The sequence below is a fragment of the Oncorhynchus clarkii genome, chromosome 22, assembly GCF_045791955.1.
Source record: "Oncorhynchus clarkii lewisi isolate Uvic-CL-2024 chromosome 22, UVic_Ocla_1.0, whole genome shotgun sequence".
In the NCBI taxonomy this organism is placed as follows: domain Eukaryota; kingdom Metazoa; phylum Chordata; class Actinopteri; order Salmoniformes; family Salmonidae; genus Oncorhynchus; species Oncorhynchus clarkii.
Genome location: NC_092168.1, coordinates 21,223,917 through 21,251,732, shown reverse-complemented (window position 1 = coordinate 21,251,732; position 27,816 = coordinate 21,223,917). Strand labels below are relative to the sequence as shown.

Sequence of the window (27,816 nt, the reverse complement as noted above, 5' to 3'; positions counted from 1 at the left end):
GCATTGGGATAATGCTTGTGAGATCCTACAACTCCCCACTTGGAATAAAGCATCAAACAAAGCTTCCCTGGGACCCCATTGGCCAAACAGTTTAGCCAATCGGACACAGGCCATGCAGAGTGAAGGACCATGATGCATAGTGTCAAAGCTGAACAGAGAGAATCGAGAAACATAATAAGAAATGAGGGAGGGAATGTAAGAAAGAAAACGGAGATGAGACAGAGAGACAGAAACAGTATCCTAGAACCAGAGAATGTGTAACCTAGAGACAATGTGTCCTGGCAACTACAATGCACTGACTTGGAGCCAAACAGACACACTGTACCCAAGAGGCAGAAACAGTGTATTTTCGTGACAGTCTTTGAACATGTGTGTCCTAGCAACAGTTCTTCAGACAGACAGACAGACAGAGACAGTGAGTCCTGAGCATAAACAGTGTGCACAGGATCAACCCTCAGTGTGTATTAACAAACATCACCCAGCCACCACGGGATTGGTTAATTGACCTGTCCATCAGAGAAGCCCACTTTGCCCCTCCACACTCAACCTATCCCCATCCACAGGCACTGCTACAGGTACCAGTTGTGTTCACGGTGCACACACAGCTCTGCCATATAGGTGTATTGACTTTACAGGTGTGCACAGCTGAATGTGTGTCTCATGGGATAGTGAGGCAGAGAGGGGTGAGAGATGGTGTAGTCCATATACAATCACTTTAGAAGTCTTTGGTTAACGTTCCCACAGGAAAGAAAGAGAGTACAGCGAGACAGAGTGCCACCAGGTGAACAGACACACACACACCAACATCTACATTCAGAATCTAAATTAGAATAAAATAGGGCAGGATTGTCAAATCATAGAAAACAGAATGGAGGGGTAAATCAAGTACATACTATTGGTAGATATTTCAGAGGTAAAACCAAAGAAAAATGTGGATAATACTTTCAGCCTTATGAGACAATTGGAGGTTGGGGTCTGAGAGGCCAGTGTGTTTAGGGAGACTGATGGTTATGCTCTTGTAAAAAAATATTATTAAAAAAATAAGCAGACATTCTGGTACTGGTGCGTGTCCCCCCCCCGGTGGCTGCAACTGACACTGGACACTAAAAACGGACATCTGTAGGCTTCTCTGACAGGACCTTGATGTTTATGTTTTTTATAATATTCAGCTTTACATTTTTTAATTTCTAAAGTAGATTAAAGCAGGTTTCACTTAGTCTCGAGTTAAAAATGAGGTATACAACAGCTCCCTTAACCCAGCTAGTTACCCCAGACTTCCTGGTGCCGTTCTGCACTTTCCCTTTACACCCACCACACAGGGGGGTAGACCACATGCATCAACACAGATCCACTTCTAGAGCATCAGACGAACCAGATAGAGATCCACAACTTCACAAGTCTTATACTCAGAGGAAACACCTATTCAATATTATCATCCCCTTCTTCCCTTGAATGATTTTATCATAATCTCATCTTTCTCTTCTGTAAACTGAAAACAAACGCACCATCATGGTCTGCAGTCAGCACTCCCTTCTCTCAATCACACATGCGCACACACACACGCGCACACACACGCACGCACACACACACACGCACGCACGCACACACACACGCACGCACACACACACCTCTGCTGGAGTTCAGTTATTAGTAAAGCTTTTCTATAGGTATTCCGACCTGTATGAGTCACCCCTAAAATCATAGGTAGCAACATAACCGCGCCAGAACAGCACTCTCCCAAATTATGCCTAAAATACACTGTAGATTTTCAGCAAAGACCTATGCACTGAGTGAGCTAGTTAAACACAAAAGCTAGCGAGGAGGTAGCCTCTCTCACTAGAATACTCTCATACACTGTCGCACAAACAACAATATGCTACAATGCTTGTCTTCTAAATAACAATAAGGCATAAATGTCAATGTTAATCTTTTGTCAAACCTAGAAAGACAGTGATCTTGCCCTCTCATGCTATACAAAACAATTAAAGGCATAAGTAATAAAAAAAAACATTCAAATGATTGTTAAAAACAGCACATCAATTCAAATCCATAGTAAACCAAACAACCAGACAAAAAAGATGAAAGATTAAGATCAGGCGCATCAGTCTGTTTGTTCCCCTAGCAACTGCACAAGCAGGGACTGTCCGATTGAAGCACCACAGCAAGCCTCTCTCACTCAAGAGACCACACCCACACATGTAATGGGCACAGGTGTCCGCAAATCACGCACCAAGGGGGTGCGGTCAAAGTTTTTGGTCTTGATATTAATAAAAATGTTTTTTTTTATACGTTTTTTTTTGTATAAGCATGACAAAACATTACATTCAGTCTTGATAACATACTAGTTCAAATATAAAATATGAATATCTTACATAAGTTGTATATATATATTTATCTCTAATCCTTTAGTCGTTCCTCAGATAAATATTTCAGTAACTTCCCATGTTGCCAATGGCCAATGGTTCACGACTACAAACAGCACTACAAATAGGACTACAAGTCCCATTCGGCCTGCCATGACCTCAAGGACAGAAAACCAGTGAAGTGAGCAGCATCGAGACATCAACCCAGCCGCAGAGAGAAAGGCTTTCGCTTTGCTTTGGCAAGGATCACAAAATAATGTCAAACCTGTTCAAACCTGGAAATACCCCATAAGTAGTAGTACTAGAAAATAGCAGTAGTAGTTTGTCCTAGTTTTAGATAACGATTACACTTTTGTTTATTTTTAAATGGCAAAGCCATTCAGTACTTGTACCAGTGGAGGCTGGTGGGAGGAGCTATAGGAGGACGGCCTCATTGTAATGGCTGGAATGGATTCGATGGAACGGAGTCAAACACGCGGTTTCCATATTATTTATATGTTTGATACCGTTCCATTGATTCAATTCCAGACATTACAATGAACCCATCCTCCTATAGCTCCCCCCACCAGCCTCCACTGACTTTATCACTGACAATATTCTACGGGTGTGAGATTTCTTAAAGTGAACCTAATGTTTAAGTGATGCTGAGGTATTCCGTCAAAGTAATTCACGATTAGAAAAGGAGCACATAAAAATGTATTAGCGTAGAGAGATGTCTCTGCTTTTTCAAACTAGGCAGTCATTAATCTGGTTACGTTAGGGCCGATAGAAGAACACTACGGTTGTGTGGGGTTGTTGTTTACGAAAGGGGCAGCTCGATAAGGGCGGCACAGGGCTAACATCTTTACTGGTGCTGACAGGGGATGAGCCCCCATAGTAAAGTTAGTTGGGCGATGAGAGGAAGGAGAGAGGGCTTCAACCACGTGACCTGAGAGCTGCTAACAGGATGTGGTTAGAAAGCTAGAAGAAGAAAACGTGCAGGTCCTTGTTCCTTAGAAGTGGGTTAGAGGTGGGGGATGCCAAAAGGATTCAAATAGGTGGGTATAAGAGAAGAAAACTTGTCAGTAGTAATGTGTAGGATAGTGATCGTGTGAACAGCAACTTGCGCGAGCACACAGGCACAGCAGCTAGTGAGAAAACAACTTTGGTTCAAGCTTTTTATTTCATGGCTAAAGATTGGTAGAAAAACTAAAACGGACAGCCCCTACCCGACTACTGAATGCCTGACTACAGCCCAAACTGCTGCCAAAGCAGATACGCCAGTCTGGAAAGGATCACAACACAGTCCGCCGTATCATCATAGGGGGAAACGTAGAGAAACAGGAAAGATTATTGAGGGCAAGCACCCACTGATATCATATAACCACTACCATTCAAACCTAAACACCACTCAAATATATTAACTTTATACAGGGGGACAATACCCCTGATCTTCCTTCTTCCCATCCCTTTCTATTTGGATATTTGTGCTGCCACTTTAAAGCTGAGCAGGGAGAGCCTTAGTCAAATTAAAAAATAAGTTGGTCTTTGGAAAGTGATCATCAAAATATTGCATTTTTATCTCCTGTTGTCTAGAGGGAGAGCTTGTACTCAAATATTGGACTAGGCTAAGCTACACTGACAATACACAGCAACAAATATTTTTGGTACAACTTGAAGTAAGCTAGTCAAAAGACTGCCGAAATAAAGGACAGAATGTTGGGACAGAATGTGTAACTTCTCTAAAACAGGCAGACTACAGTTCATAAATCCAGTTTTTTTTGGTACAGATACTGTGCACAAGTAGATAAAGCGGCATTAAAAAATCTATCAGAGCAAAAACAGACAACGACCCCATCTACCTCACACCAACTCCATCCAGTTGGCATGAAAACCATAGACACCAACCGACATAGCAGTCAGAGAACACTCAGGCATAGAACTCCATGGATCATACAGCTAACCCCCTGCTCTAAGTGTTATCATTTCAGTAATTTCATATCAGTGCCTACGGTCCACACCTAGACTACGATTTACAAAATAGTGGCAGGCAAAATATATTTTTTCATATAAACAAACTCAGTGTTACCAGACAGAAGACCGGAGAGAACACATGGTCAACCCCGCTCCTTAAAGCAACGATAACCGTGATATCAGCCATTTATTATTACTCGGTTTTAAAGCCTTATAACCACGATTAGAAATTGATATACAGTACCAGTCAAAACTTTGGACACACCTCCTCATTCCAGGGGTTGTCTTCATTTTCTACTATTTTCTACATTGTAGAATAATAGTGAAGACATCAAAACTATGAAATAACACATGGGGAATCATGTAGTAAACAAAAAAAGTGTTAAACAAATCTGAATATATTTTATATTTGAGATTCTTCAATGTAGCCACCCTTTGCCTTGATGACAGCTTTGCCACTCTTGGCATTCTCTCAACCAGTATCATGAGGTAGTCACCTGGAATGCATTTCAATTAACAGGTGTTCCTTGTTAAAAGTTAATTTGTGGAATATCTTACTCTTATCAGTTGTGTTGTGACAAGGTAGGGGTGGTATACAGAAGATAGACCTATTTGGTAAAAGACCAAGTCCATATTATGGCAAGAAGAAGCTCAAATAAGCAAAGAGAAACGACAGCCCATCATTACTTTAAGACATGAAGGTAGGTCAATGCGGAACATTTCAAGAACTTTGAAAGTTTATCAAGTGCAGTCGCAAAAAGCATACAGCACTTTGATGAAACTGGCTCTCATGAGGACCGCCACAGGAAAGGAAGACCCAGAGTTACCTCTACTGCAGAGGAAAAGTTCATTACAGTTACCAGCCTCAGAAATCAGCAATTAACTGCACCTCAGATTGCAGCCCAAATAAATGCTCCACAGAGTTCAAGTAACAGACACATCTCAACATCAACTGTTCAGAGGAGACTGAATCAGGCCTTCATAATCGAATTGCTGCATTAGAAACCACTACTAAAGGACACCAATACAAAGAAGATACTTGCATGGGCCAAGAAACATGAGCAATGGACATTAGAACAGTGGAAATCTGTCCTTTGGTCTGATGAGTCCAAATTGGAGATTTTGGTTTCCAACCACCGTGTCTTTGTGAGACGCAGAGAGGTGAACGGATGATCTCCGCATTGGTGGTTACCACCGTGAAGCATGGAAGAGGTTGATGTTGTGGGGGTGCTTTGCTGGTGACACAGTCAGTGATTTATTTAGAATTCAAAGCACACTTAACAAGCATGGCTACCACAGCATTCTGTAGCGATACGCCATCCCATCTGGTTTGCGCTTAGTGGGACTATCATTTGTTTTTCAACAGGACAATGACCCCAAACACACGTCCAAGCTGTGTCAGGGCTATTTGACCAAGAAGGAGAGTGATGGAGTGCTGCATCAGATGACCTGGCCCCCACAGTCACCCGACCTTAACCCAATTGAGATGGTTTGGGATGAGTTAGACCGCAGAGTGAAGGAAAAGCAGCCTACAAGTACTCAGCATCAAGACGGTTGGAAAAGCATTCCAGGTGAAGCTGGATGAGAGAATGCCAAGAGTGTGCAAAGCTGTCATCAAGGAAATGTAAAAAAAAAAGTATTTAACCTTTATTTAACTAGGCAAGTCAGTTAAGAACAAATTCTTATTTACAATGACGGCCTACCCCGGCCAAACCCGGACGACGCTGGGCCAATTGTGCGTCGCCCTATGGGACTCCCAATCACGGCCGGATGTGATGCAGCCTGGCAAAGGGTGGCTACTTTGAAGAACCTAAAATATAAAATGTATTTTGATTTGTTTAACACGTTTTTGGTTACTACATGTTTCCATGTGTGTTATTTCATAGTGTTGATGTCTTTACTAATTTTACGACAATGTAGAAAATAGTAATAATAAAGAAGAACTGTTGAATGAGAAGGTGTGTCCAACCTTTTGACTGGTACTGTATATCAGAGTTAAAGCTTAAATTAATGTTAGACGTACAAAGTTCTGAAAATGTCCACTCACACACACTAAAATAAGAGAAAACAAACTAAGCGCCTCTAAAATATAACTTTGATATGATTTGTGCTGAGGCCTGTCCAACAGAGCCCGACACAAAATAAATTCAAACTATAGACGGGGAAACACGCAAACCCCCCTTTTAGTGATGATGTAGATTGTGAACTTTAGTAGTAAATCATTTTTGTTAGAAGAAAAAAACGTCAAAAAAGTTAAATCAAATTTTTGGTTAGAAGTATTTCAGAAGATGTTCTGAACAGGGAAGAGGAAGATATATACTTTTGAAAAAGGTGACAGAAAGGAAAGAGGGAAAGCTAGGTGGTCCCTCAGGGGTCACAAGGAGCACAGACCATAGAGTTCAAGATGATCCTGCCTCAGAAAATGGCCGCCCCAGTCCTCCTGTGTGACCCGCTGCGTACACCGACAAAAACATCCAGGGAGTCGCACATCGTTTTTGGAGTACAAGGGAAAAGAGAGAATGAATAATGAAATAAAAACGTAAAATATAAATTCCAACCCTCTTCACAGAGGGTTTATTTTTGGTGGCAGCAAAAGGATTAAATAATGATAGATGACAGGCAGAAGGACAAGGAGGAAGAGGATGAAGAAGTGGATTGAGCAAATAGCCTAACGGCAAATCTTAAACAACAGCCCTATTCCCCATGTAGTGTCTTACTATGGCCCAAGCCATCCATATCATACGCAACATTTAACCAAAAGTAGTGCACTAAATAGAGCATAGGGTGTCATTCGAGGCAATTTGAGCCTTCAGCTTCACTGGGCCTTGGAGGCAGTGGTGATGGTGGAGGCGGGCACTGGGACGGTTGCCGTGGTGACCTGGTGGTTGGCTGTGACCTGCAGGGCCCCTCCCCCGGCGGCTCCGGCCGACACCAGGCTAACGGGGTTGCTGGTGAGCAGGGACAGGTTCTGGGGGTTCAGGAAGAGGGGCTGCACCAGGTTGGGGGTGCTGCCGGCCGAGGTGTTAGCGAACAGCAGGTTACCACTCCCGTCCAGCGAGGTGATGGGGAGAGTGCCACCCGATGCCAGAGCTACAGGGGGAGGAAAGTAGGGACAGAGGGGGTTAGCTAGCTATTTAGCCATCGTCAGTTGGAGGAGAGTTACAGTAACTGTGGATTAATGGGGATGGGTAGTGTAGCTAGCTAGCTGCCGGAGCTGTGACGAGTTCTGATTACGTCTCAGACACAACGATGTCAGTGACGAGACCAACGTGTGGTGAAGAACAGGAGGACAGGTGCACGAGTGTCAGGTATAGACTAGTTATACAGGTAAATAAATGTAAGGCAGTGGTTTTCACATTTTTTACGGAATAGGTTGGGAACCGCTGCTGTAAGGTACCGAGCAAAGAGAAAAGTACTTATATATATTGAGGTTGGATATACAGTATAAGTTACAGCTATATAACATGAAAATAGCATATGTATATACAGTACTTTCAGAAAGTATTCAAACCCTTTGACTGTTCAACATTTTGTTGTGTTATAGCCTGAATTTTAAATTTATGAAGTTTCGATTTTGTGTCACTGATCTACACACAATACCCCATAATGTCAAATGTCAAAGTGCAATTATGTTTTTAGAAATGTTTACAAATTAATAAAAAATGAAAAGCTGAAATGTCTTCAAAAGTATTCAACCTTTTGTTATGTAAAGCCTAAATAAGTTCAGGAGTAAAAATGTCCTTAAAAAGTCACATAAGCTGCATGGACTCTGTGTGCAATAATAATGTTTAACAAGATTTTTTAAATTACTACCCCATCCCTGTACCCCACACATACAATTATCTGTAAGGTCCCTCAGTCGAGCAGTGAAATTCACTTCACAATTTCAAGCAGATTCAACCACAAGGAAGCCTGTACAGAATAAAAATATTCAAAAAATGCATCCTGTTTGCAGTAAGGCACTAAAGTAATACTGTCAAAAATGTGGCAAAGAAATGTACTTTCTGTCCTGACTACAAAGCGTTTTGTTTGGGGCAAATCCAACACAACACAATGAGTACCATTCTTCGTATTTTCAAGAATGGTGGTAGCTGTATCTGTCACATCGTGATCAGTTTCACCTGTCCTTGTTATTGTCTCCACCCCCTCCAGGTGTCGCTTGTTATCCCTGGTGTTTATATCACTGTGTTTCCTGTCTCTCTGTGCCTGTTCGTCTTGTATGTTCCAAGTCAACCAGTGTGTTTTTTCCCATGCTCCTGCCTTTTCTATTCTCTTTTACTAGTCCTCCCGGTTTTGACCCTTGCCTGTTTTCTGGACTCGCGTCGTCCGGATTAGGGAGGGTTTGACCGGTAGAGATATCCTTGTCTCATCGCGCACTAGCAGGCCCGGGTGCAGTGCACGCTAACCAGGTCGCTAGGTGCACGGCGTTTCCTCCAACACATTGGTGCGGCTGGCTTCCGGGTTGGAGCAACGCTGTGTTAAGAAGCAGTGAGGCTTGGTTGGGTTGTGTTTCGGAGGACGCATGGCTTTCGACCTTCGTCTCTCCCGAGCCCGTACGGGAGTTGTAGCGATGAAACAAGATAGTAACTACTAACAATTGGATACCACGAAATTGGGGAGAAAATGGGGTAAAAAAAAAGAAAGACTCACAGCTGTAATTGCTGCTGTATTGTACTCCGGGGGTTGAATACTTATATAATCACAATATACAGTGGGGCAAAAAAGTATTTACTCAGCCACCAATTGTGCAAGTTCTCCCACTTAAAAAGATGAGAGATGCCTGTAATTTTCATCATAGGTACACTTCAACTATGACAGACAAAATGAGAAAAAAAAATCCAGAAAATCACATTGTAGGATTTTTAATGAATTTATTTGCAAATTAAGGTGGAAAATAAGTATTTGGTCAATAACAAAAGTTTATCTCAATACTTTGATATATACCCTTTGTTGGCAATGACAGAGGTCAAATGTTTTCTGTAAGTCTTCACAAGGTTTTCACACACTGTTGCTGGTATTTTGGCCCATTCCTCCATGCAGATCTCCTCTAGAGCAGTGATGTTTTGCTGCTGTTGCTGGGCAACACAGACTTTCAACTCCCTCCAAAGATTTTCTATGGGGTTGAGATCTGGAGACTGGCTGGGCCACTCCAGGACCTTGAAATGCCACTCCTTCATTGCCCGGGCGGTGTGTTTTGGATCATTGTCATGCTGAAAGACCCAATCACGTTTCATCTTCAATGCCCTTGCTGATGGAAGGAGGTTTTCACTCAAAATCTCACTGTTATTGACCAAATACTTATTTTCCACCATAATTTGCAAATAAATTCATTAAAAATCCTACAATGGGATTTTCTGGATTTTTTTTTCTCATTTTGTGTCATAGTTGAAGTGTACCTATGATGAAAATTACAGGCCTCTCTCCTCTTTAAGTGGGGGAACTTGCACAATTGGTGGCTGACTAAATACTTTTTTGCCCCACTGTACTAGTGTACTATTTTCCATTTAAAAAAATATATATATATTTTTTTTTTAATCTTCCACTTTGTATAGATTGATGGCAAAAAATGACAATTCAATTCATTTTAACAACAAATTTTGTAATAACAAAATGGAAAAAGTCTAGGAATACTTTCTGAAGACACTGCATATGTGTGAGATGCAGAGTAATTAAACAGGTGTACTTGCCGCTCCATAGACCTTGGATGGTGGCCAGGGTGCTGTTGCTCAACATGGCGGGGTTTATAGCCCCTCCAAGCCCACCCGGAGCTAAGCTCAGCAAGGCCCCCCTACACACAGAGACAAGTATTGTCAGACAGACAGAGACACAGTGATTCCAGTAGAGATTACCCTGAATTCCTTATTCCTCCCTCAATCCCTGAGATTATGATGATCATAGCAATGAGCGTTCAACTGCAACTATTACTACAATGACTATTCAAAATAGTTTCAACATGGCTTATATCATATTTTAGATATACATGGGCACTGGAAATATCTTCATGTAGTTTGACGTGTGTTGTGATCCTGCTCTGAAACCCTTTCCCGTCCTACTCACCCAGGAGTGAACTGTGAGGATGCCATCAGTCCTGGGTTAAGGCCAGCCATGGAGGCGTAACTAGAACTGGTGGGTAACTGGGCAGCTCCTTGCAGGGCCGCTGACAGCCCCGGTCCAGCCACCATCACCTGACCTGTCCCCAGATTGGTTGCTAGTGACGATGGCGCCTGCATGACCACCGTGTGCTCCTGGGTTCCATCCGTCTCCGCTGCCGTGGCCTGGAGGGCTGTGGGGGAGGGGCTTAGCGAGGTGGAGCTGGTCACCGCGGTAACCATGGGTGCCGTAGAGATGACAGATGCCGTGTTTGTGGTCGCTCCGATCGTCGTGCCTGAGACGAAACCCGGAGGGTGGTGTTTAGTTTTTAAGTGCCAGGAAAGGAAGTTATAGAATTATACCTGAATCCTAAATTGAGATTTCTTTCTTCAAATATGATCCTGTCCCTCCCCTTTCCCCGTGTACCTGTCAAGGTCAGGCCGGAGACGCTGGTGCTGGTGAGAGGCATCACTGGGTTTAAAGTGAGTGTGGTTGGTGTGTTACTGGTCACAAGGCTCGCCGTACTGGCCACCTGCACCAGGGAAGGAGAAGAAAAAGGCTTGAACATGGAATAGAAAAAAATACACTTTACTTGTGTGTGTGTGTAGTGCATGCTTACACTGTGTATGTGTCCATGCATGCAAGTGCAAGTGTGTGTGGTACATGTACATGCCAGTGTGTTTTGTCAATACCAAGGGGCTATTGGGGGTGAAGATGGTTTTGATGGGGGTGCTGCCTGTCCCTGTGATGCTGTGTCCGCTGCTGGGGGGGTTGATCCGCTTCTCTTTTTGCCGACGGTTACAGAACCACACCCGGATCACCTCCTTCTCCATGTTGAGCTGGTCAGCAATTATGGTGATCTCCTCAGAGGTAGGTTTTTGGTTCTGCTTGAAGAGGGCAAAAGACCAGGTATTCCATTTCAGTATGGGGCAGTTCCTTTCAATATGGGGCAGTTCCTTTCAATATGGGGCAGTTTCTTTCAGTATGGGGCAGTTTCTTTCAATATGGGGCAGTTCCTTTCAGTATGGGGCAGTTCCTTTCAGTATGGGGCAGTTCCTTTCAGTATGGGGCAGTTCCTTTCAGTATGGGGCAGTTACTTTCAGTATGGGGCAGTTTCTTTCAGTATGGGGCAGTTCCTTTCAGTATAGGGCAGTTATTTTCAGCATGGGGCAGTTATTTTCAGTAGGGCAGTTATTTTCAGCATGGGGCAGTTCCTTTCAGCATGGGGCAGTTCCTTTCAGTATGGGGCAGTTACTTTCAGCATGGGGCAGTTACTTTCAGCATGGGGCAGTTCCTTTCAGTATGGGGCAGTTCCTTTCAGTATGGGGCAGTTCTTTTCAGTATGGGGCAGTTACTTTCAGCATGGGGCAGTTATTTTCAGCATGGGGCAGTTCCTTTCAGCATGGGGCAGTTATTTTCAGCATGGGGCAGTTATTTTCAGTAGGGCAGTTATTTTCAGCATGGGGCAGTTATTTTCAGCATGGGGCAGTTATTTTCAGTAGGGCAGTTATTTTCAGCATGGGGCAGTTATTTTCAGTAGGGCAGTTATTTTCAGCATGGGGAAGTTATTTTCAGTAGGGCAGTTATTTTCAGTATGGGGAAGTTATTTTCAGTAGGGCAGTTATTTTCAGCATGGGACAGTTATTTTCAGCATGGGGCAGTTATTTTCAGTAGGGCAGTTATTTTCGGCATGGGGAAGTTATTTTCAGTAGGGCAGTTATTTTCAGCATGGGGCAGTTATTTTCAGTAGGGCAGTTATTTTCAGCATGGGGAAGTTATTTTCAGTAGGGCAGTTATTTTCAGTAATGCAGTTATTTTCAGTATGGGGAAGTTATTTTCAGTAGGGCAGTTATTTTCAGCATGGGGAAGTTATTTTCAGTAGGACAGTTATTTTCAGTAGGGCAGTTATTTTCAGTAGGGCAGTTATTTTCAGTAGGGCAGTTATTTTCAGTAGGGCAGTTATTTTCAGTAGGGCAGTTTACCAGACACGCTGAATGAAGTCTTTTCCATTTCATTGATTCCCTTCCTAATGGTGCTAAAATTGGTTGATGAGGTAAGTTAGTGAAGACAAGTGAGCGCTAATCTAGACTGTAACACTTCACTCACCTCCAGAAAGCTCTTTTCTAAGGCCACGCGGATGTTGGTCTCAATGCTGGTCCTCTTCTTGCGTCGGCGGTTGAGCCCCTCCATGCCCAGACCGGGGGACCCCAGGCCGCAAGGGCTGGACAGGGCCAGGTCAGACGACAGATTCTCTGCACAAACAGCACCGCGACAAGGAACAGGGACGGAGGTAAAGACCAGGTACTCTGCAGTGCATAATACGGTACACAATAGAGTACAAACACACACAGCTGTCGGTCAGCTCAGAGACATACCTGCATCGTTGAGCCACTTCTCCAGAAGTGGCTTCAGCTTGCACATGTTCTTAAAGCTGAGGTTCAAGGCCTCGAAGCGGGAAATGGTGGTCTGGCTGAAGTCGTTACCATACAGCTTGCCCATGGCCAGGCCAACATCCCCCTGGGGGAGACAGAGAGGGTTAGGGAGAGCTCTGCTGTTAACACAAACACACATATGCACACTCATGCAAGCATACACACACACACCTTCCTGCAGTTCGCTAATACCCCAAACCACACACACAGAATGTACACACGTACACACACCTTCATACAGCTCCCTCACATCACCAACCATACACCCACCTGTGTGAAGCCCAGTTTGATGCGTCTCTGTTTGAAGGTCTTAGCGAACTGTTCCAGCTCCTCCAGGTCGCTGGGCTCCTCCAGACTGGGTGTGTCCAGGCGTTTGGGCGGGGTCTGACTGTGGGACAGGGGCTGGATGGGCGTGGCTGCTATAGTGTGGGACGGAGTCGCTGGCTACAGGACGGAAGTATGGGGTTAGGGCTGAAAGGAAATGACAAACTAAACATGGTAGTGATAGTTGTAGTGTCTGACCTGTGAGGCAAGGTTGATGCTTGGCTGAGTCTGCAGGAGGTTGGCTTGGCTTTGAGGTAGTTGAGTTAGAAGATTATGGGCTTGCAGGAAACCTGTTGAGAGAATTATGGAGACCATTTAAGAGGTACGAAAGGAGGGTGAGAGCGAGGAAGGGCGAGTGTGTATGTTTGTGCACGTGTGTGTGCGTGCCTGTGTCCATGTGTGTGTGTCCATGTGTGTGTGTGAGTGTGTTTAGTACATACTCTGCGTTGTGTACATACTCTGCTGGCCCTGCGGCGTCTGTGAGATGATGAACTGGCCAGGCTGCAGCTGGGTGGCGATGTGGTGGCCAGGTTGAACCAGGACAAACTGGGGCATGGTTAGGTTCTGCTGCTGCAGCTGCTGTAACTGCTGAAAGTCCTCACGCACACACCCGCCGGGAGAAAGGAGCACACATTACTACAGGCACACACAGACACGTATAGTCACACACCACTCATGCTGATGTTGGTCATCTCACACACCCACACTCACGCACGCACACACACACACAAATACAGGAAGTGAGGAACCCTCGTAACTACAGAGAAGCCAGTATTTATAAGTCTAGTCCTACAGGTAAGGGGGGTACAGGTCTACTAGAGGTGATACTGTAGCTGCTGCCTGCTGGCCTTTATTCTAGCTTCATTCTATAGGTACATTCATTCATACAACAGAGATCAACAGAGGAGTTTTCATTAAGCTTCCACAGGGAGAAAAGGTTACAACGTACTACAGGTAACAGCATACTTATAATCATTCATATAGCAGTGTTATACATGAGTACTACTAGGTAGATTTTACAGGTCCAGTCATTCATATAACAGTGATATAAAGGTGTACTACAGGTAGGTAACTGCTGAAGGTCGCCATCTCATACGGGTATCCCAGCTGGCTTAGCTGGCCTGGGAGATGAGTAGAGACAGAGGGAATCTGAGGGGGAATGATGTGAACATTACAGCTCTGTGTTTCCTGCATATTCAATTGATGACACTGTGGCTGTTATATGTTTTGAGGCAGTATTGGGTTTGACTTCAGGATTTTATTTTACACCCCTTTCTAGAGCAGGTAGCAGGATACTCTGCCCCCTGCAGATTCCGTCTAGCCCTAGTGATGGGGTTGTGTGTGTGTGTGTGTGTGTGTGTATGTGTGTGTGTGTCTATACACATTCTCATGTATTTGTGTGTGTGTGTATCTCTCTTACAGAGGTGATCTGGACGGGCTGGGACAGGGGCAGCTGTGTGATGGGGGTGGCTGCGGAGGCAGAGATGCTGGCCCCCGTGGTGCTGCTCTGCTGGCTGGCTGATTGCTGCTGCATGGCTGCTGCCAAGAGCTGGGCCTGGGCCTGCTGCAAAAACATCTGCTGCTGCGCTGGAGACAGGGTCAACTGGAGAGGGAAAGCGAGACGGGGGGGGGGGGGGGGTCAAAGCGAAAGAGACGGGGAGACAGCGAGAGGCGGGGCAGAGAGAAAGAGGGAGATAGAAAGGCAGAGATGACAGATATTGTGGAGAGAGGGCAGAGTGAAAGGTAGAGGGGGGCGCAGAGATTAAGAGAGAGAATAATGTAAATGGAGTGAGCGGTTGGAAGAGAAACAATAGTATGTCAAGACAACTGCCTCTCACCATTCATTTCAAAATGTCAAAGGTCTGTCAAGTTGCAAAGGACTACAAAACTAGCAGTACATGTGATGCAGTGACTGAGTGCCTTAGGGCCCAACAGACGGAGAGAGGAGAGGACTCATGCATTTGGACGGGAGATGCTGTTGGTGTTTGGAGAGGTTTCTCATCGCAGCCACTGGCTGTCTGATCTTTAGGTCACATGACTCTATCACATGTGAGGGCTTTCTGGCCATGCGACAGAATGATCATGGATGAGTATGACGCCTGGGCTCCCGGTCGCTCACACACAAACCAAAAGATGGCACCAGGGTGATGTTTGTCGTGGGGTTGGCATGATTGCACATGTGCACAAGCCTACACAGGCTACGTCCCAATACTCTTCTCTCAGTTCCTCCCACCAACACTGATCATAGCAGGAATTGGTAGAATGAATAAGGTAGGTAGATCAATTCCCATTCAATCTTTATATCGAATCACCGGTCACTAAGGAGAGGAAACAAGGAAAATAGTATTTGGAAATAACCCCACCCTCTCTCTGGGTGTATTTCAATAGTCTCCTTCCGTTCATATGCACTGATCTGAGAACAGTGAAACCAATATACCGACGATACCTCCTGAGCATTTGCTGTTCTTTTAGATCAGTGCAGATGAGGAAGCCATAGAGATCCAGCACATTACAGACAGACAGATGAACTGACAAGCAGGCAGGCAGACAGCATGACACTTACTCCAGCTATCTGTCCCCCAGCCAGCATGAGCTGGGCCTGAGGCAGCACCCCCTGCTGGACGGAGGTCGGAATTGCACCCGAGTCTTCAGACTTGGACTAGGAGCAGAGTGCATAGGATAACCTTATATAGAATAACCTTCCCAGATACATGCCATATAGACACAGGCGACTCCTGATAACTGTAAACTCGATGAGTGCAATACAGTTTTCCAGTCTCAGTTCAACTGCATTATTAACTGTTAAGTCCAGTCTCAAGCCGTTGCATTTATCACGAGTCGTCTGTACATTATGTCGATCTGTTTTTGAATAATGATGTTGACTGATACTTATTGTACTCAGATGCCCTAATTCTTGCAACTATATCTGTCAGAGTCTTGACTAGAGATAAGGAGCAAGACCCATATTTTTACTGTTCAACATTGGAGTGGAGAAGAGGAAAAAAATATACACAGCAAGACAAAACACAATCCCACACACACTGCCACATAAACACAAAAACAGGGTTTCAATAATAGGTAGCACACTGAAGGTATTCTCTAAATAGAAAATGATCGACATAAGGAAAGCAGGAGAGGAATGTACTGCAGCCCACAGAGAACAGAGAGAGGAAAGAGGGAGGGGTGAGTGGAGAAGTTCATTTAAAAAACTGTTATGCAGTGCATGTAAATTCTGCAGAGATTTGCATATTCTTCGCCATCTGTTTCCGAGCAACCGCAGAGCAGCTAATTAGCATACAGGGTTGATTAATCTGCCTTGTTGCCAGGCGATACCGAGAGAGCCTGGCTCATTTACATGTACTGTGTGTCTGTGTGTGTGTCTGTGTGTGTGTGTGTCTGTGTGTGTGTGTGTGTGTGTGTGGTGTGTGGTGTGTGTGTGAGAGCTGGGATGGTAAACCGAAAATGACGGATATTGCCTTCCTCTTACCGAAACATTTTACCTACGAAGGTAATTTTCTGTGATTTTGCTACACGACATTCCTGTAGATTGTTGTAAAACCAATATTTGGTCAACAATAATAGCCTATGCATTATGTTGATTCCTCCTATGAAAGTATCTGCCCCATTTCGCTGTCGGATTCTGTGTGAGCGAGCCACTCTCACTCCCTCATCCTACTGTGAAGCACAAGCATATGACAGTTGCTCAAAATGTAATTGCGGGAAACATACAGTTTTCAAAGCAACTACTGTTGTTGTAATTACGGAGGAGAGTCACAGCTTTCTGGGAGTATATCATGTATTTCTCACCTCTTGAATTCATGGCACAACTTTACAACCAGAGTAGACTGTAGTTAGTATGGTGCGCAAAGCAGAGTGTGCCATTTATATAAATTAGCCTAGACCTAGTCCTGAAAGGTTTTTGTAGGATATTAGCCTACATTCACTGATAGCTTAATCAATTAGCCTACATGGCTATATAGCAACAACATCATATTTAGAGTAAGCAATCCAGCCAAGTGTTTTGAGTTCCCACTTCCTCAGGTTGTGAATAATACAGCTTTATAGTCCAATATGCACAAAGATGTCGGCAGATTCTCTGAAGAACCAAAAATAAATCTGATCCTTCTGGATCCTATTTGACAGGTCGCACATCAACATATCAACCATGCATTCCCTGGATATGTTAGATCGAACAGCTGACTTTTTGAATCATTGCTACCATCTCAGTTTTCTTACTTTGCACTGAAAATAAAAAATTATAGTGCCCTGCCGCTAATGTAAAGTAATAAAAATAAAAGTTTCATATTTACTGTTATCGAGTAAAATGGTTAGATTTACGAGTAAAATGGTTAGATTTACGAGTAAAATGGTTAGATTTACGAGTAAAATGGTTAGATTTATCACGATATGGATTTTCTGTCCATATGGTCCGGCTCTAGTGTGTGTGGCTCTGTTCTGTTGGCATGTCTCTGTCCCCTCTCCTCATTTCAACTACACTTCTGCCAGCCTGGGCACGTGCAAAAAATACACCCACATATACTCAGATCACACAGACACACACACACACAGACACACACTCTCTGGTAAAAGCAGCAAACCTGTGTGTGTTTTGGTCTGAGTGAGTGAGTTACCTGTTGGAGCAGAGCCTGTGCATGTGCATTGGTGATTGCATTTGTGGCCTGCACCGTCTGCCTCTGAAAGTCCAGTCCATTCGTTTGGACTCCTGAGAACAGAAAAGCAATTAAGTAATCAGAAGAAAAAAACTTTCACATACACACACACACAGCACACACACAGCACACACACAGCACACACACAGCACACACACAGCACACACACAGCACACACAAATTCGACACGTGTGAACATAATACGCACACAGTAGCCTCTAATTACAGCAACAGCACAACAACCCAATTAACTTTCACTGAACCTCTCTCTCTATTAGGTTTCTCAATCAACACAATAAAAACACACACTCTGTAGGACATTGAAGTGAGCAGAGTGCAGACCCGGGGGGGTGTTCAGAGGGCACCAAACAGGACCACAGGTTTTTAAACAGAAGACAATTACCTGAACTTAAGAGTCTAATAACCAAGGACATTTTCTCTGTCCGTTTGTGACTATTTGAAACCGTTTGTGCCTCCTGAACGACACTCCAGGTGCGGGCAGCCAGAGCAATGCAGCAGCAGGTCACAGCAGGTAACTCACCTGTGTTTCCGTCCCCACTCTGACTCTCCATTGCACATTTACTAGTTTCTGATGGATTACTCATTCTAGAATCTGAAAGAGGCAGACAGACAAAACAGACAGACAGAGAGAGACTTTCACTCAACTGTCATCTAAAAGTAACGTCCCACCATCCCATCCCAAAACAGCGCCTAAAGCCCACATCTATAAATATCTGATATCGTATGCCGCACTTAATACAATAACACTAGACAACTCCCACTCCTTCCAACAGAGTCTGATAATAATGTTTTCTGATGGGCTACACACCCACAACTACCTCTAGCCTACATGCAGAGTATTGTTTCCATACAAAACCAGGTTTAAAAAATTGCGCCAGGTGAAAATTTTACAATTAGAAAACGCCCCATTTAATACAGTGGAAATCAACATCTTCAACAATGGCAATTAGGGGATACACTTTGAAGCATGCCTTTACATGCATAAAAGCCCAGCAGGACAATGTTTCATACCCTTTGACTTGTTCCTTGACGATCTCTCTCTCTCTCACACACACACACATTTGAAATACTTTATTTGAATCTACCAATCAAATTGACAATGAAAAGATCCAAACATTTCAAAAGGTCCCTTTATGCATGGCATGTAAGGGTACAGAAAGCACCTCCCTCTCCAAACAGCTAGGCTGCCCACGACAGCTGAAACAGAGCAGTACCTAGCCAATTGCTTTGCCCTAGTTTTTATCAGGCCCGCAATCTGGAGGACACGCACTGCAAGGCTGTGCCAAATATCAGCGCCACCAGCTTGCACCTCTACCCGAGGATGTCCAAGCCTGCCACCAGGAGCTGGTATTTAAGCACCTTCTCGGCAAATGAGTAGCCCACTTCCAAAATGAGCACCTCTCCCTGGCCTCCCCCCACAACAACAATATCTGGTGTATTTGGTACCCCATCATCATCAACATCACAAACACACAACACCGGACCACATGACTCACCCACTTCTGTTGAACCTGTATTTTCCAGCATGCTTGCAAAAGCTGGTGGCAGGTTCCGCCGGACAGCACACTGCCCCTCCTCTCCCTACTCCCTTTCTTCACTATCCACTGGTCAGTGCAGAGTCCAGTCAAACTACAGCTACACACACAAGACACAGACAGACTGGCACAGTCCACTGAACGCTCCACTGAACAACACTGAGACACAGCCTCAGCACTCCACTTAAGCCAATGGGTTTTAGACTAACAGCTCTCCCTCACTCTCAATCAATCTTTCTCTACCTTTCCTTTCTTCTCAACAGTCTCCCTCCTTTTCCCTCCCTCTCTCCGATACGTGGCAGGATTGTCGCAACTACTGAAAAAGTTCTCTCTCCCTCTCTTTCTGGAAGAAAACAGAAACAACTAGTGCAGCTGGCTCCTCTCTCTCTCCCTCCACCCACCCCATTCTATAATGGAGTATAATCAGTATTCAGCTGATTAAAGCTGTATGCAAATCAGGCCCTACCTCGTTAGCGATTCAAGGCTTTGAAGTCCTGTAAGCAATTCATTTCACACCGGGCTCTGAAAGCTTTCTGCATAATTTAAAATCCATAAATATGTATCATTTCATTAGCATATTAATTGGATGGCTTTTTGGAGAACAATAAAAAACAGGGGAATATTTTTTTATTTTTTTTAAGATGTCCGGGCTCAAACTAAGCCCAATTACCGGCAGAATGCAGGCAGCAGAGTAATTAGCTGAGAGCCAGGTAAAAAAACGGGGCAAACAACTGCCGAGAATTCAGTGTGAGGCATGTCGGCAGTGGTCTGGGCACGTTGGCGTGGAAAGGTGGCGGGTGCTAATAGAACTAATAGAATGTCTCGGACTGCTGGTCCCAAAGTCCGCCAGGAGTCACAGAGACCAGGCCTGGTTATTAATGAGGGCTTGGAGGTGGGGGGGAATAAATAACTCCACCACGAGCCTGTCATTACTACCAGACCCCCTGTGGCTATGGCATTCCACTCTGCACAACTACTGAGACAGAGAGAGAGAAACAGAAATGGGAGGGGGGGGGGTACTATCAGCTATGTTTATGAAGCGTGTGAAGATTAGCATATTTAGATTAGCTTTAAATTCCATTAGGCTAGTTGTTCTCATTCAGACGGCTTTTTTCCCATTTCACTCTTTTTAATCTAGTGTAGAAGAACATGCCTTGGAAGTTAATGTAGCGAGCAGGCAGGCGCCGACTGACAGAGTGGGGTGTCAAAGCAATGATAAAATTAAATCTGACTGTTTTGTGGGGTAGACCTCTGAAAAATAGGGGGATGAACATGTGGTTTTGCCTTGCTCAGAAAATCCTCAATAAAAAACTAAACCGAATTTGTCTCTTTTCTTGGCTCCCTTATCACACTAGTGACCAAGACAAACAGAGACTGAAGAAAGGGCATGACAAAGCAGTAGGGACAGTAATCAACAGTATGGACAGTAATCAACAGTATGGACAGTAATCAACAGTATGGACAGTAATCAACAGTTTGGACAGTAATCAAACAATAGCCTAAAAACAGTGTTTTTTCAGTTGCAGTGTGGGGCATTATTAGACTAGTTTGTAGTACTTTTTCAGCCAAGGAAGCTAACGGCTAATCATTTTCTTCAGAAGGCCGATTTAGGCCAGGTTACGACACTGTCACGCCCTGATCTGTTTCACCTGTCCTTGTGATTGTCTCCACCCCCTCCAGGTGTAACTTATTTTCCCCAGTGGATTTATCCCTGTGTTTCCTGTCTCTCTGTGCCAGTTCGTCTCGTCTGTTTCAAGTCAACCAGCGTGTTTTTCCCGTGCTCCTGCTTTTGCTATTCTCTCTTTTGCTAGTCCTCCTGGTTTTGTCCCTTGCCTGTTTTCTGGACTCTGTTACCCACCTGCCTGACCAGTCTGCCTGCCCTGACCTCGAACCTGCCTGCCACTCTGTACCTCCTGGACTCTGATCTGGTTTTGACCTTTTGCCTGTCCATGACTATTCTCTTGTTTACCCCTTTTGGAACTAATACATATCAAACACTCAAACCATCTGCCTCTCGTGTCTGCATCTGGGTCTGTCCCTGAGCCCTTATGGACACTTAAACTCGCGTTCTCGAAGCCACAGCAAATGTTTCAACCACTAACTCTCCAAGTGTGAATTTGTTGATGGAAAAAAATAAGGTTCCCTCCCATGAAACAAGGACAGAGATACCCAAAAAACAGACACCCCATCTTCCTTCCTTCCAAACCACAAACCACCCACTATACCCTCTTAATGCAAAACAAAAAGAGAAAACAGAAGGGTTCAGAGGCAAAGAGAAGTAAGGAGAAAGGCACTTTATTTAAACCACACTTGCTAGGGTGGCTCGCAAAATCCCACTGTGGAGCGAACAATTCATTATGCAAATATTTTAGCAGAGAATATTTAATAGGTAACTCATTAGCACTTTTTTATGGAAAGGCTGAGTGAATATAGCGGAACAGCTAATGTGAAGGGAGACATTCAAACGTGAGGCATAGCGAGTGTAGAATAATAAGCATATTCAAATTCCACTGACATTTAACTTCACCCATGGTATGTAAGTCACGGCAACACTTCAAACTAAGTTCCCATTAATATCATGTAGCTGAGTTAAGCCTATAGGCCTAAACTAGTTTGTTAATACAGTACTTAGCATGTAACTGTGTGTGCATAAAGCATTTCACTGTTCTACAATTATGGTGACCAAATCTTTCTCCATTTGTCCTATTGATCATGCATGTCTCTCTCCTACTATTATAGACCTTTTAAAACAAGACGTTTTGCCACCAACTTTAACACTTTTTGGCAACTTGCATTTATATCTGAAAGGTATTGCCGGCAACATAGCCTGTACTTTTATTTTCCGCCAACCAACCTAGTCAGTATAAATGTCCCCTATCATCATATAGCGGCTTGGCACGCTTTCAATTATGAACATTCTATTGTTGTTCTCCGACATCAAACTTGTTCTTGTTATTAAGAAAAAGTATAAACCTGGTATAAACACAAAAACGGCAGTCTGCTTGACATTGAAGCAGCCGAGTCCAAATAGCAGCATTACCTGCTACATTTTTTTGCACCCAAAAAAAAACTTGTATTTAGGATATGTAAATCTAGCAAGCCAGGCAACTAAAATACACTTTTTCTATACAATGTTTTGGGTTGTTGCAGTTTTTTTTATATTTAGCTAACAGCTATCTAGCTAGCCAGCTCATATACACTGAGTGTACAAAATATTAGGAACACCTTCCTAATATTGAGTTGCACCCCCTTTGCCATAGGAACAGCCTCAATTCGTTGGGGCATGAACTCTAGAAGGTGTCGAAAGTGTTCCACAGGGATGCTGGCCTATGTTGACGCTAATGCTTCCTGCAGTTGTGTCAAGTTGGCTGGATGTCCTTTGGGTGGTGGATCATTCTTGATACACACAGGAAACTGTTGAGTGTGAAAAACCCAGCAGCGCTGCACTTCTTGACACACTCAAAACCGGTGCACCTGGCAACTACTACCATACCCCGTTCAAAGGCGCTTAAAATATTTTGATTTGACCATTCATCCTCTGAATGGCACACATACACAATCTATGTCTCAATTATCTTGAGGCTTACAAATCACTTTAACCTCTCCTCCCCTTCATCTACAATGATTGAAGTGGATTTAACAAGTGACATCAATAAGGGATCATAGCTTTCACCTGGATTCACCTATGTCATGGAAAGAGCATTTTGTATAATCACTGTAATTACCTAGCTACAGACAGGTTATATCACATTATCTAGTGTACAAAGATTTTTGTCCATTACTGGTCGTTACAGGAAAGCCCCATACAAACCACCGCAATAGATTTTTCAACTAATCTGTATGATTTGTTTTATTTAATTTCACCTTCATTTAACCAGGTAGGACAGTTGAGAACAAGTTCTCATTTACAACTGCGACCTGGCCAAGATAAAGCAAAGCAGTGCGAAACAAACAACAACAGAGTTACACATGGAATAAAAAAGCGTACAGTCAATAACACAATAGAAAAAACTGTCTATATACAGTGTGTGCAAATGGCGTGAGGAGGTAAGGCAATAAATAGGCCATAGCAGCGAAGTAATTACAATTTAGCAAATTAAAACTGGAGTGATCGATGTGCAGATGATGATGAAGTAGAAATACTGGTGTGCAAAATAGCAGAAAAGTACATTTAAAAAGAATATGGGGATGAGGTAGGTAGATTGGAAGGGCTATTTACAGATGGGCTATGTACAGCTGCAACGATCGGTTATCTGCTCAGATAGCTGATGTTTAAAGTTAGTGAGGGAAATATAAGTCTCCAACTTCAGCGATTTTTGCAATTCGTTCCAGTCATTGGCAGCAGAGAACTGGGAGGAAAGGCGGCCAAAGGAGGTGTTGGCTTTGGGGATGACCAGTGAGATACCTGCTGGCAATACCTTTTAAATTATTTGTTAGGCCAGACAAGCTCACAGAACGTGACCGCCGAGTGCTGAAGCGCATAAAATTGTCTGTCCTCGGTTGCAACACTCACTACCAAGTTCCAAACTGCCTCTGGAAGCAACGTCAGCACAATAATTGCTTGTGGGGAGCTTTATGAAATGGCCGAGCAGCCGCACACAGGCCTAAGATCACCATGCGCAATGCCAAGAGCCGGCTTGAGTGGTGTAAAGCTTGCCGCCAATGGACTCTGGAGCAGTGGAAACGCATTCTCTAGAGTGATGAATCACGCTTCACCATCTGGCAGTCCGACGGACGAATCTGGGTTTGGCAGATGCCAGGAGAACACTACCTGCCCGAACGCATAATGCTAACTGTAAAGTTTTGGCCACATTTTTATTCACCATAACAGGAAAATTAACACATTAGAAGGTAATTATTTACAAAAGATTTACAAGTATGGCAAACTGCTAACTTACTGTTTGTGGATGTGAAGAAATTAAAGCAGTTAATTGCATTCTGTCCTATCTGAGAAATATAGAACTTGATCAACGCTGTTTGCTGCTTCAGGTTAGCATGACAACTGTTGCAGCAACAGGGTCAAAGTTGAATGTCTCTTTGCTCAGTTCCCGCCAAAGTAGTAGCTCTGACTAGAGGGAGTACAGCTTCAACCGGAAGTTAGGAGTTAGGAGAACTTACGCATCAGGTTAGGATAATTAACGTGGCAGGTTAGGAGACTTAGGTTAAGGTTAGGAAAAGGGTTAGAGTTCATTAAAATGCTCTCCTAACCTGCTATGAAATGTAACTTCCGGTCATAGCTGTACTCCCTCTAGTCACAACCCTAAGTAATGGCTATATAAAAGGTGAATGCCTACAAGAAAGAGGTAAAGATGAGCTGTTTGAAAGGGGATCAATAAACATTTCCCAATTGTTTTTAAAGGCAAAATACTGTGAATCCCATGTGAATGGCCTAGCCCAGTGTTAGCAGGGCTACTGGCAAACCGGATTAGGCCTATAGTACATTCCAAAAAATTATACATGAACAACACTATATATTTTCATTTGTCTTTTTCCCCTTTGAGAATCTTTTTGGCCTTCCTCTTGTCCTAGCCTAGGCTACATCCCACACAGCTGTCTGGTCCCTTATCTTACCAGGTTAAATTTACCATGGTAATCTAGTACCAAGCCTACCTACTATCCATCTAGTCACATACTGTATAGTATATCACTATGTGCACATGACATACTCGTCTCGAACTCCCACTATAGAACAGCTTGTCTGTACGTACTTCATGCATACTTTTCAGATGCCTTGCATCTATTACTGAACAAAATGCATTATTCATGAAAACCATGTTTACAACTATGAATATTCATAGACGGAACTCTCGGGATGGAATGGGATGAAAATATAAAACTGTGAGGAAGTGAGGAGGGTGAGTGTGAAAATTAGAAAATAATTTCTCACCACAAAGTAGCTTAGTTCATAATCGACCCAATTTTGTTCTAAAAGCCCCCCCCTCCCTTTTTTTTTACAAAGGACTTACTGAATGCTTCCCACAACATGACAGGAACCCAACAAAATAAGTGAATGCTGTGCTACAGTGACAAGGATAACCTGATTTCACACTTTGCATAAAGCACAAGACACAACACAGCAACATGAATAAGATTATCTTTAATAAGTAACAGGGATGTAGCCTACAACTAAAATATGGACACAAACACACACAAATGCCTAGCCTAAGCAGCAAATAGTTTGCCTGGCTACCCAAACTCCTTACTCCGGCCAAACGCTACGCCACACCCACGGACGTTAGTTTATAAGTCTGGATCTGAGTACCTCCCCACTGATTTCTAGAACGCATACACACTCTAACTGTTCTGTTTGGTCCCATTAACCGATGGGTTGGGCCAGAGCCATAACACACCTGGATAAAGCAGCGTTTAAAAAATGTGTCATCGGCTTTGATAATCTGATTGGTTAGTGATGATCAAATCGCTGATGACTTTGGTTTGTATAACATAACCAGAAATTACTTCAACAATAGCAGTCTTAGACTGAAGTACAGTATGTAGTGAACATAGGGCAGAGGAAGAATTCAGTTTGAGTCATCAGGCAAGCAAATTGTGTAGTTGTCATATCTTTTGGAAAATGTGCTTGCTGGCTAGAATGTTCATAAAGGTTGAAGAAGGGTGACAATAGACCTACAATATGACATCACATCAGAGCAAAAATATATGAACTACTTCAGCAAATCTGTATGTTTGTCTTAAGACTTAAGTGTTTATTATCATGGTGAAAACAGTGTCACGAGAAAAGAAAATGGGTGTCTGCCCTTTCATCAAACTGAGACCGAAGACATTAATTGGATGTGGGCCTCTCTTGTGCCCCTGGCATGTCACGGAAGTACGCATCACCCCTCCCCGGGAAAAAAATGGCACAGGTAGAATGGGCCTCGCCGACATGGATTGTAAAGAAACGGCATTCAAAACTGATGCTGAACACGGGAATCGCTCTCCACAAGAGGTGGGGAAATCTAAGGCATCGTTTTTAAATATCGGAAACGTCCCCAAATTAGGCATTCTACTGAAGTTTTTAATATATTCAGTCTGCGTAAACAAACGCCACCGATACCGACGCACACACAGAACTCAAGACAAGAGGGACTCTCGGTTGTGTGGGGCGAAACTTCAAAGCTCTCATCCAAACTCAGACTAGCGAATGGCGAGACAATGGCGGCAACTATTTTTTCCCGTTCGACAGTGAATGTTTTTAGTGGATTTATGGCGGCAGGAGCAGCATTTATATAACTATCATTGCTATATTTGGGGGAATGTGGTCAAATTAAATAATCGAAATAAAATACATTGAAAATCGTTTATTTCTTAAAACACATCCAGGAGGTAGGCAGCACCAATACGTCCTAAACATAAACAATACTAAACAATACTAGTTAGGCTATACATTTCTTAAAGCGTTTAGGCTTTTATCTGCTAAAGAGAGCAGTACTATTGTTGATATCACGCTTCTGGAAAATAAACTAGCTCACGGGCTAGGTGCTGAAAATGGGCAGATTGTGGCTGCCACCATGGATGGAAAAAAGATGGGATAGCCTACTGTTAACCTAAAAACATGATCAATAGGCATATAAACTTAGTGGAGACAATAGGCATGGTCTATAACCGCCAAACTAAAGGTTTTGACATATTTTGCGGCGAACGCGAGATAATGTCGAATAGTTAGTTAATGGTATATGCTGAACCCCGCATTCTCTATGACTACGTTATTATGCTCGGACAGGCCCACATGAATAACACAAAACAGGCTACAACGTCTGTATCGAGCACAAAGGCTGGGAAGATATAAAAACACGCTGCGGCCCTCCGACATCAAGCAAGTTAGCTTCTCGGCTTTCTATTATGCTACTGTAAATATGATTATAATGTAATATGCACAGCCGCTGGCTGTTGTTGGAAAAATGAATATGCAAACCTCCTCCAATAAGCAGATAGGTTAACGCCACAATAAGCATAAACACAAAGCCGATCTGCCTAGTTTTAGCAGCCAAGCTAGCCATCTTATCAAGCTAGTACAGCTACAGTACAGTATTTGAGCAATATCTGAAAATGGCATGTATAAAAACCACAGACACGTCGCCAATTACTAATAAAATATGCTAAATCGCATTTGTAGACAGGGGTATGAATATGTAGCGGCGTACAGTGCTCTAATCACACAAAGAAGGGAGGCATGTTTTTTGCCTTTAATTTGTCATCGCACTGCAATAGCCCGTTTACCCCTCTGTCAAATATCCGCTAGCTGTGAATTAACTAAAATTACGCGTACAACAGCAACATTGGGCTAACTAATTTTGTTGTCGCGTTTCTTCTGTGCTACATGGTTTGAGAGAAAGAGTGTTTGAATATGAGTATGAATATGTAAAATTCTGTAATGATTACCTGGTCCTGAACTCTCATCTTGACTCGCTGCTCCTCCATCCGCCAT

At 43.5% G+C, this 27,816-nt stretch overlaps 1 protein-coding gene across 8 annotated transcripts; it reads right to left on the bottom strand.

Annotated features, from left to right (window-relative positions):
- Nucleotides 1–1,609: 1,609 nt before the first annotated feature.
- On the bottom strand, nt 1,610–27,816 carry LOC139380577 (POU domain, class 2, transcription factor 1-like). Of its 8 annotated transcripts, none has more exons than XM_071123374.1 (16): nt 27,771–27,816; nt 18,374–18,445; nt 17,794–17,885; nt 15,726–15,821; nt 14,583–14,765; nt 14,225–14,311; nt 13,603–13,750; nt 13,361–13,452; nt 13,109–13,282; nt 12,782–12,923; nt 12,513–12,658; nt 11,099–11,293; nt 10,833–10,938; nt 10,374–10,701; nt 10,004–10,104; nt 1,610–7,406 (listed from the first exon to the last, which is right to left on the bottom strand). In XM_071123374.1, exons 1-16 carry the CDS (start codon nt 27,814–27,816, stop codon nt 7,132–7,134), a joined length of 2,283 nt encoding a protein of 760 aa, XP_070979475.1. In that variant the 3' UTR covers nt 1,610–7,131. The 8 variants fall into 8 exon arrangements, with proteins under 8 accessions (XP_070979475.1, XP_070979476.1, XP_070979477.1 ...); XM_071123375.1 differs by having other exon boundaries at nt 13,621–13,750; XM_071123376.1 differs by lacking the exon at nt 14,225–14,311.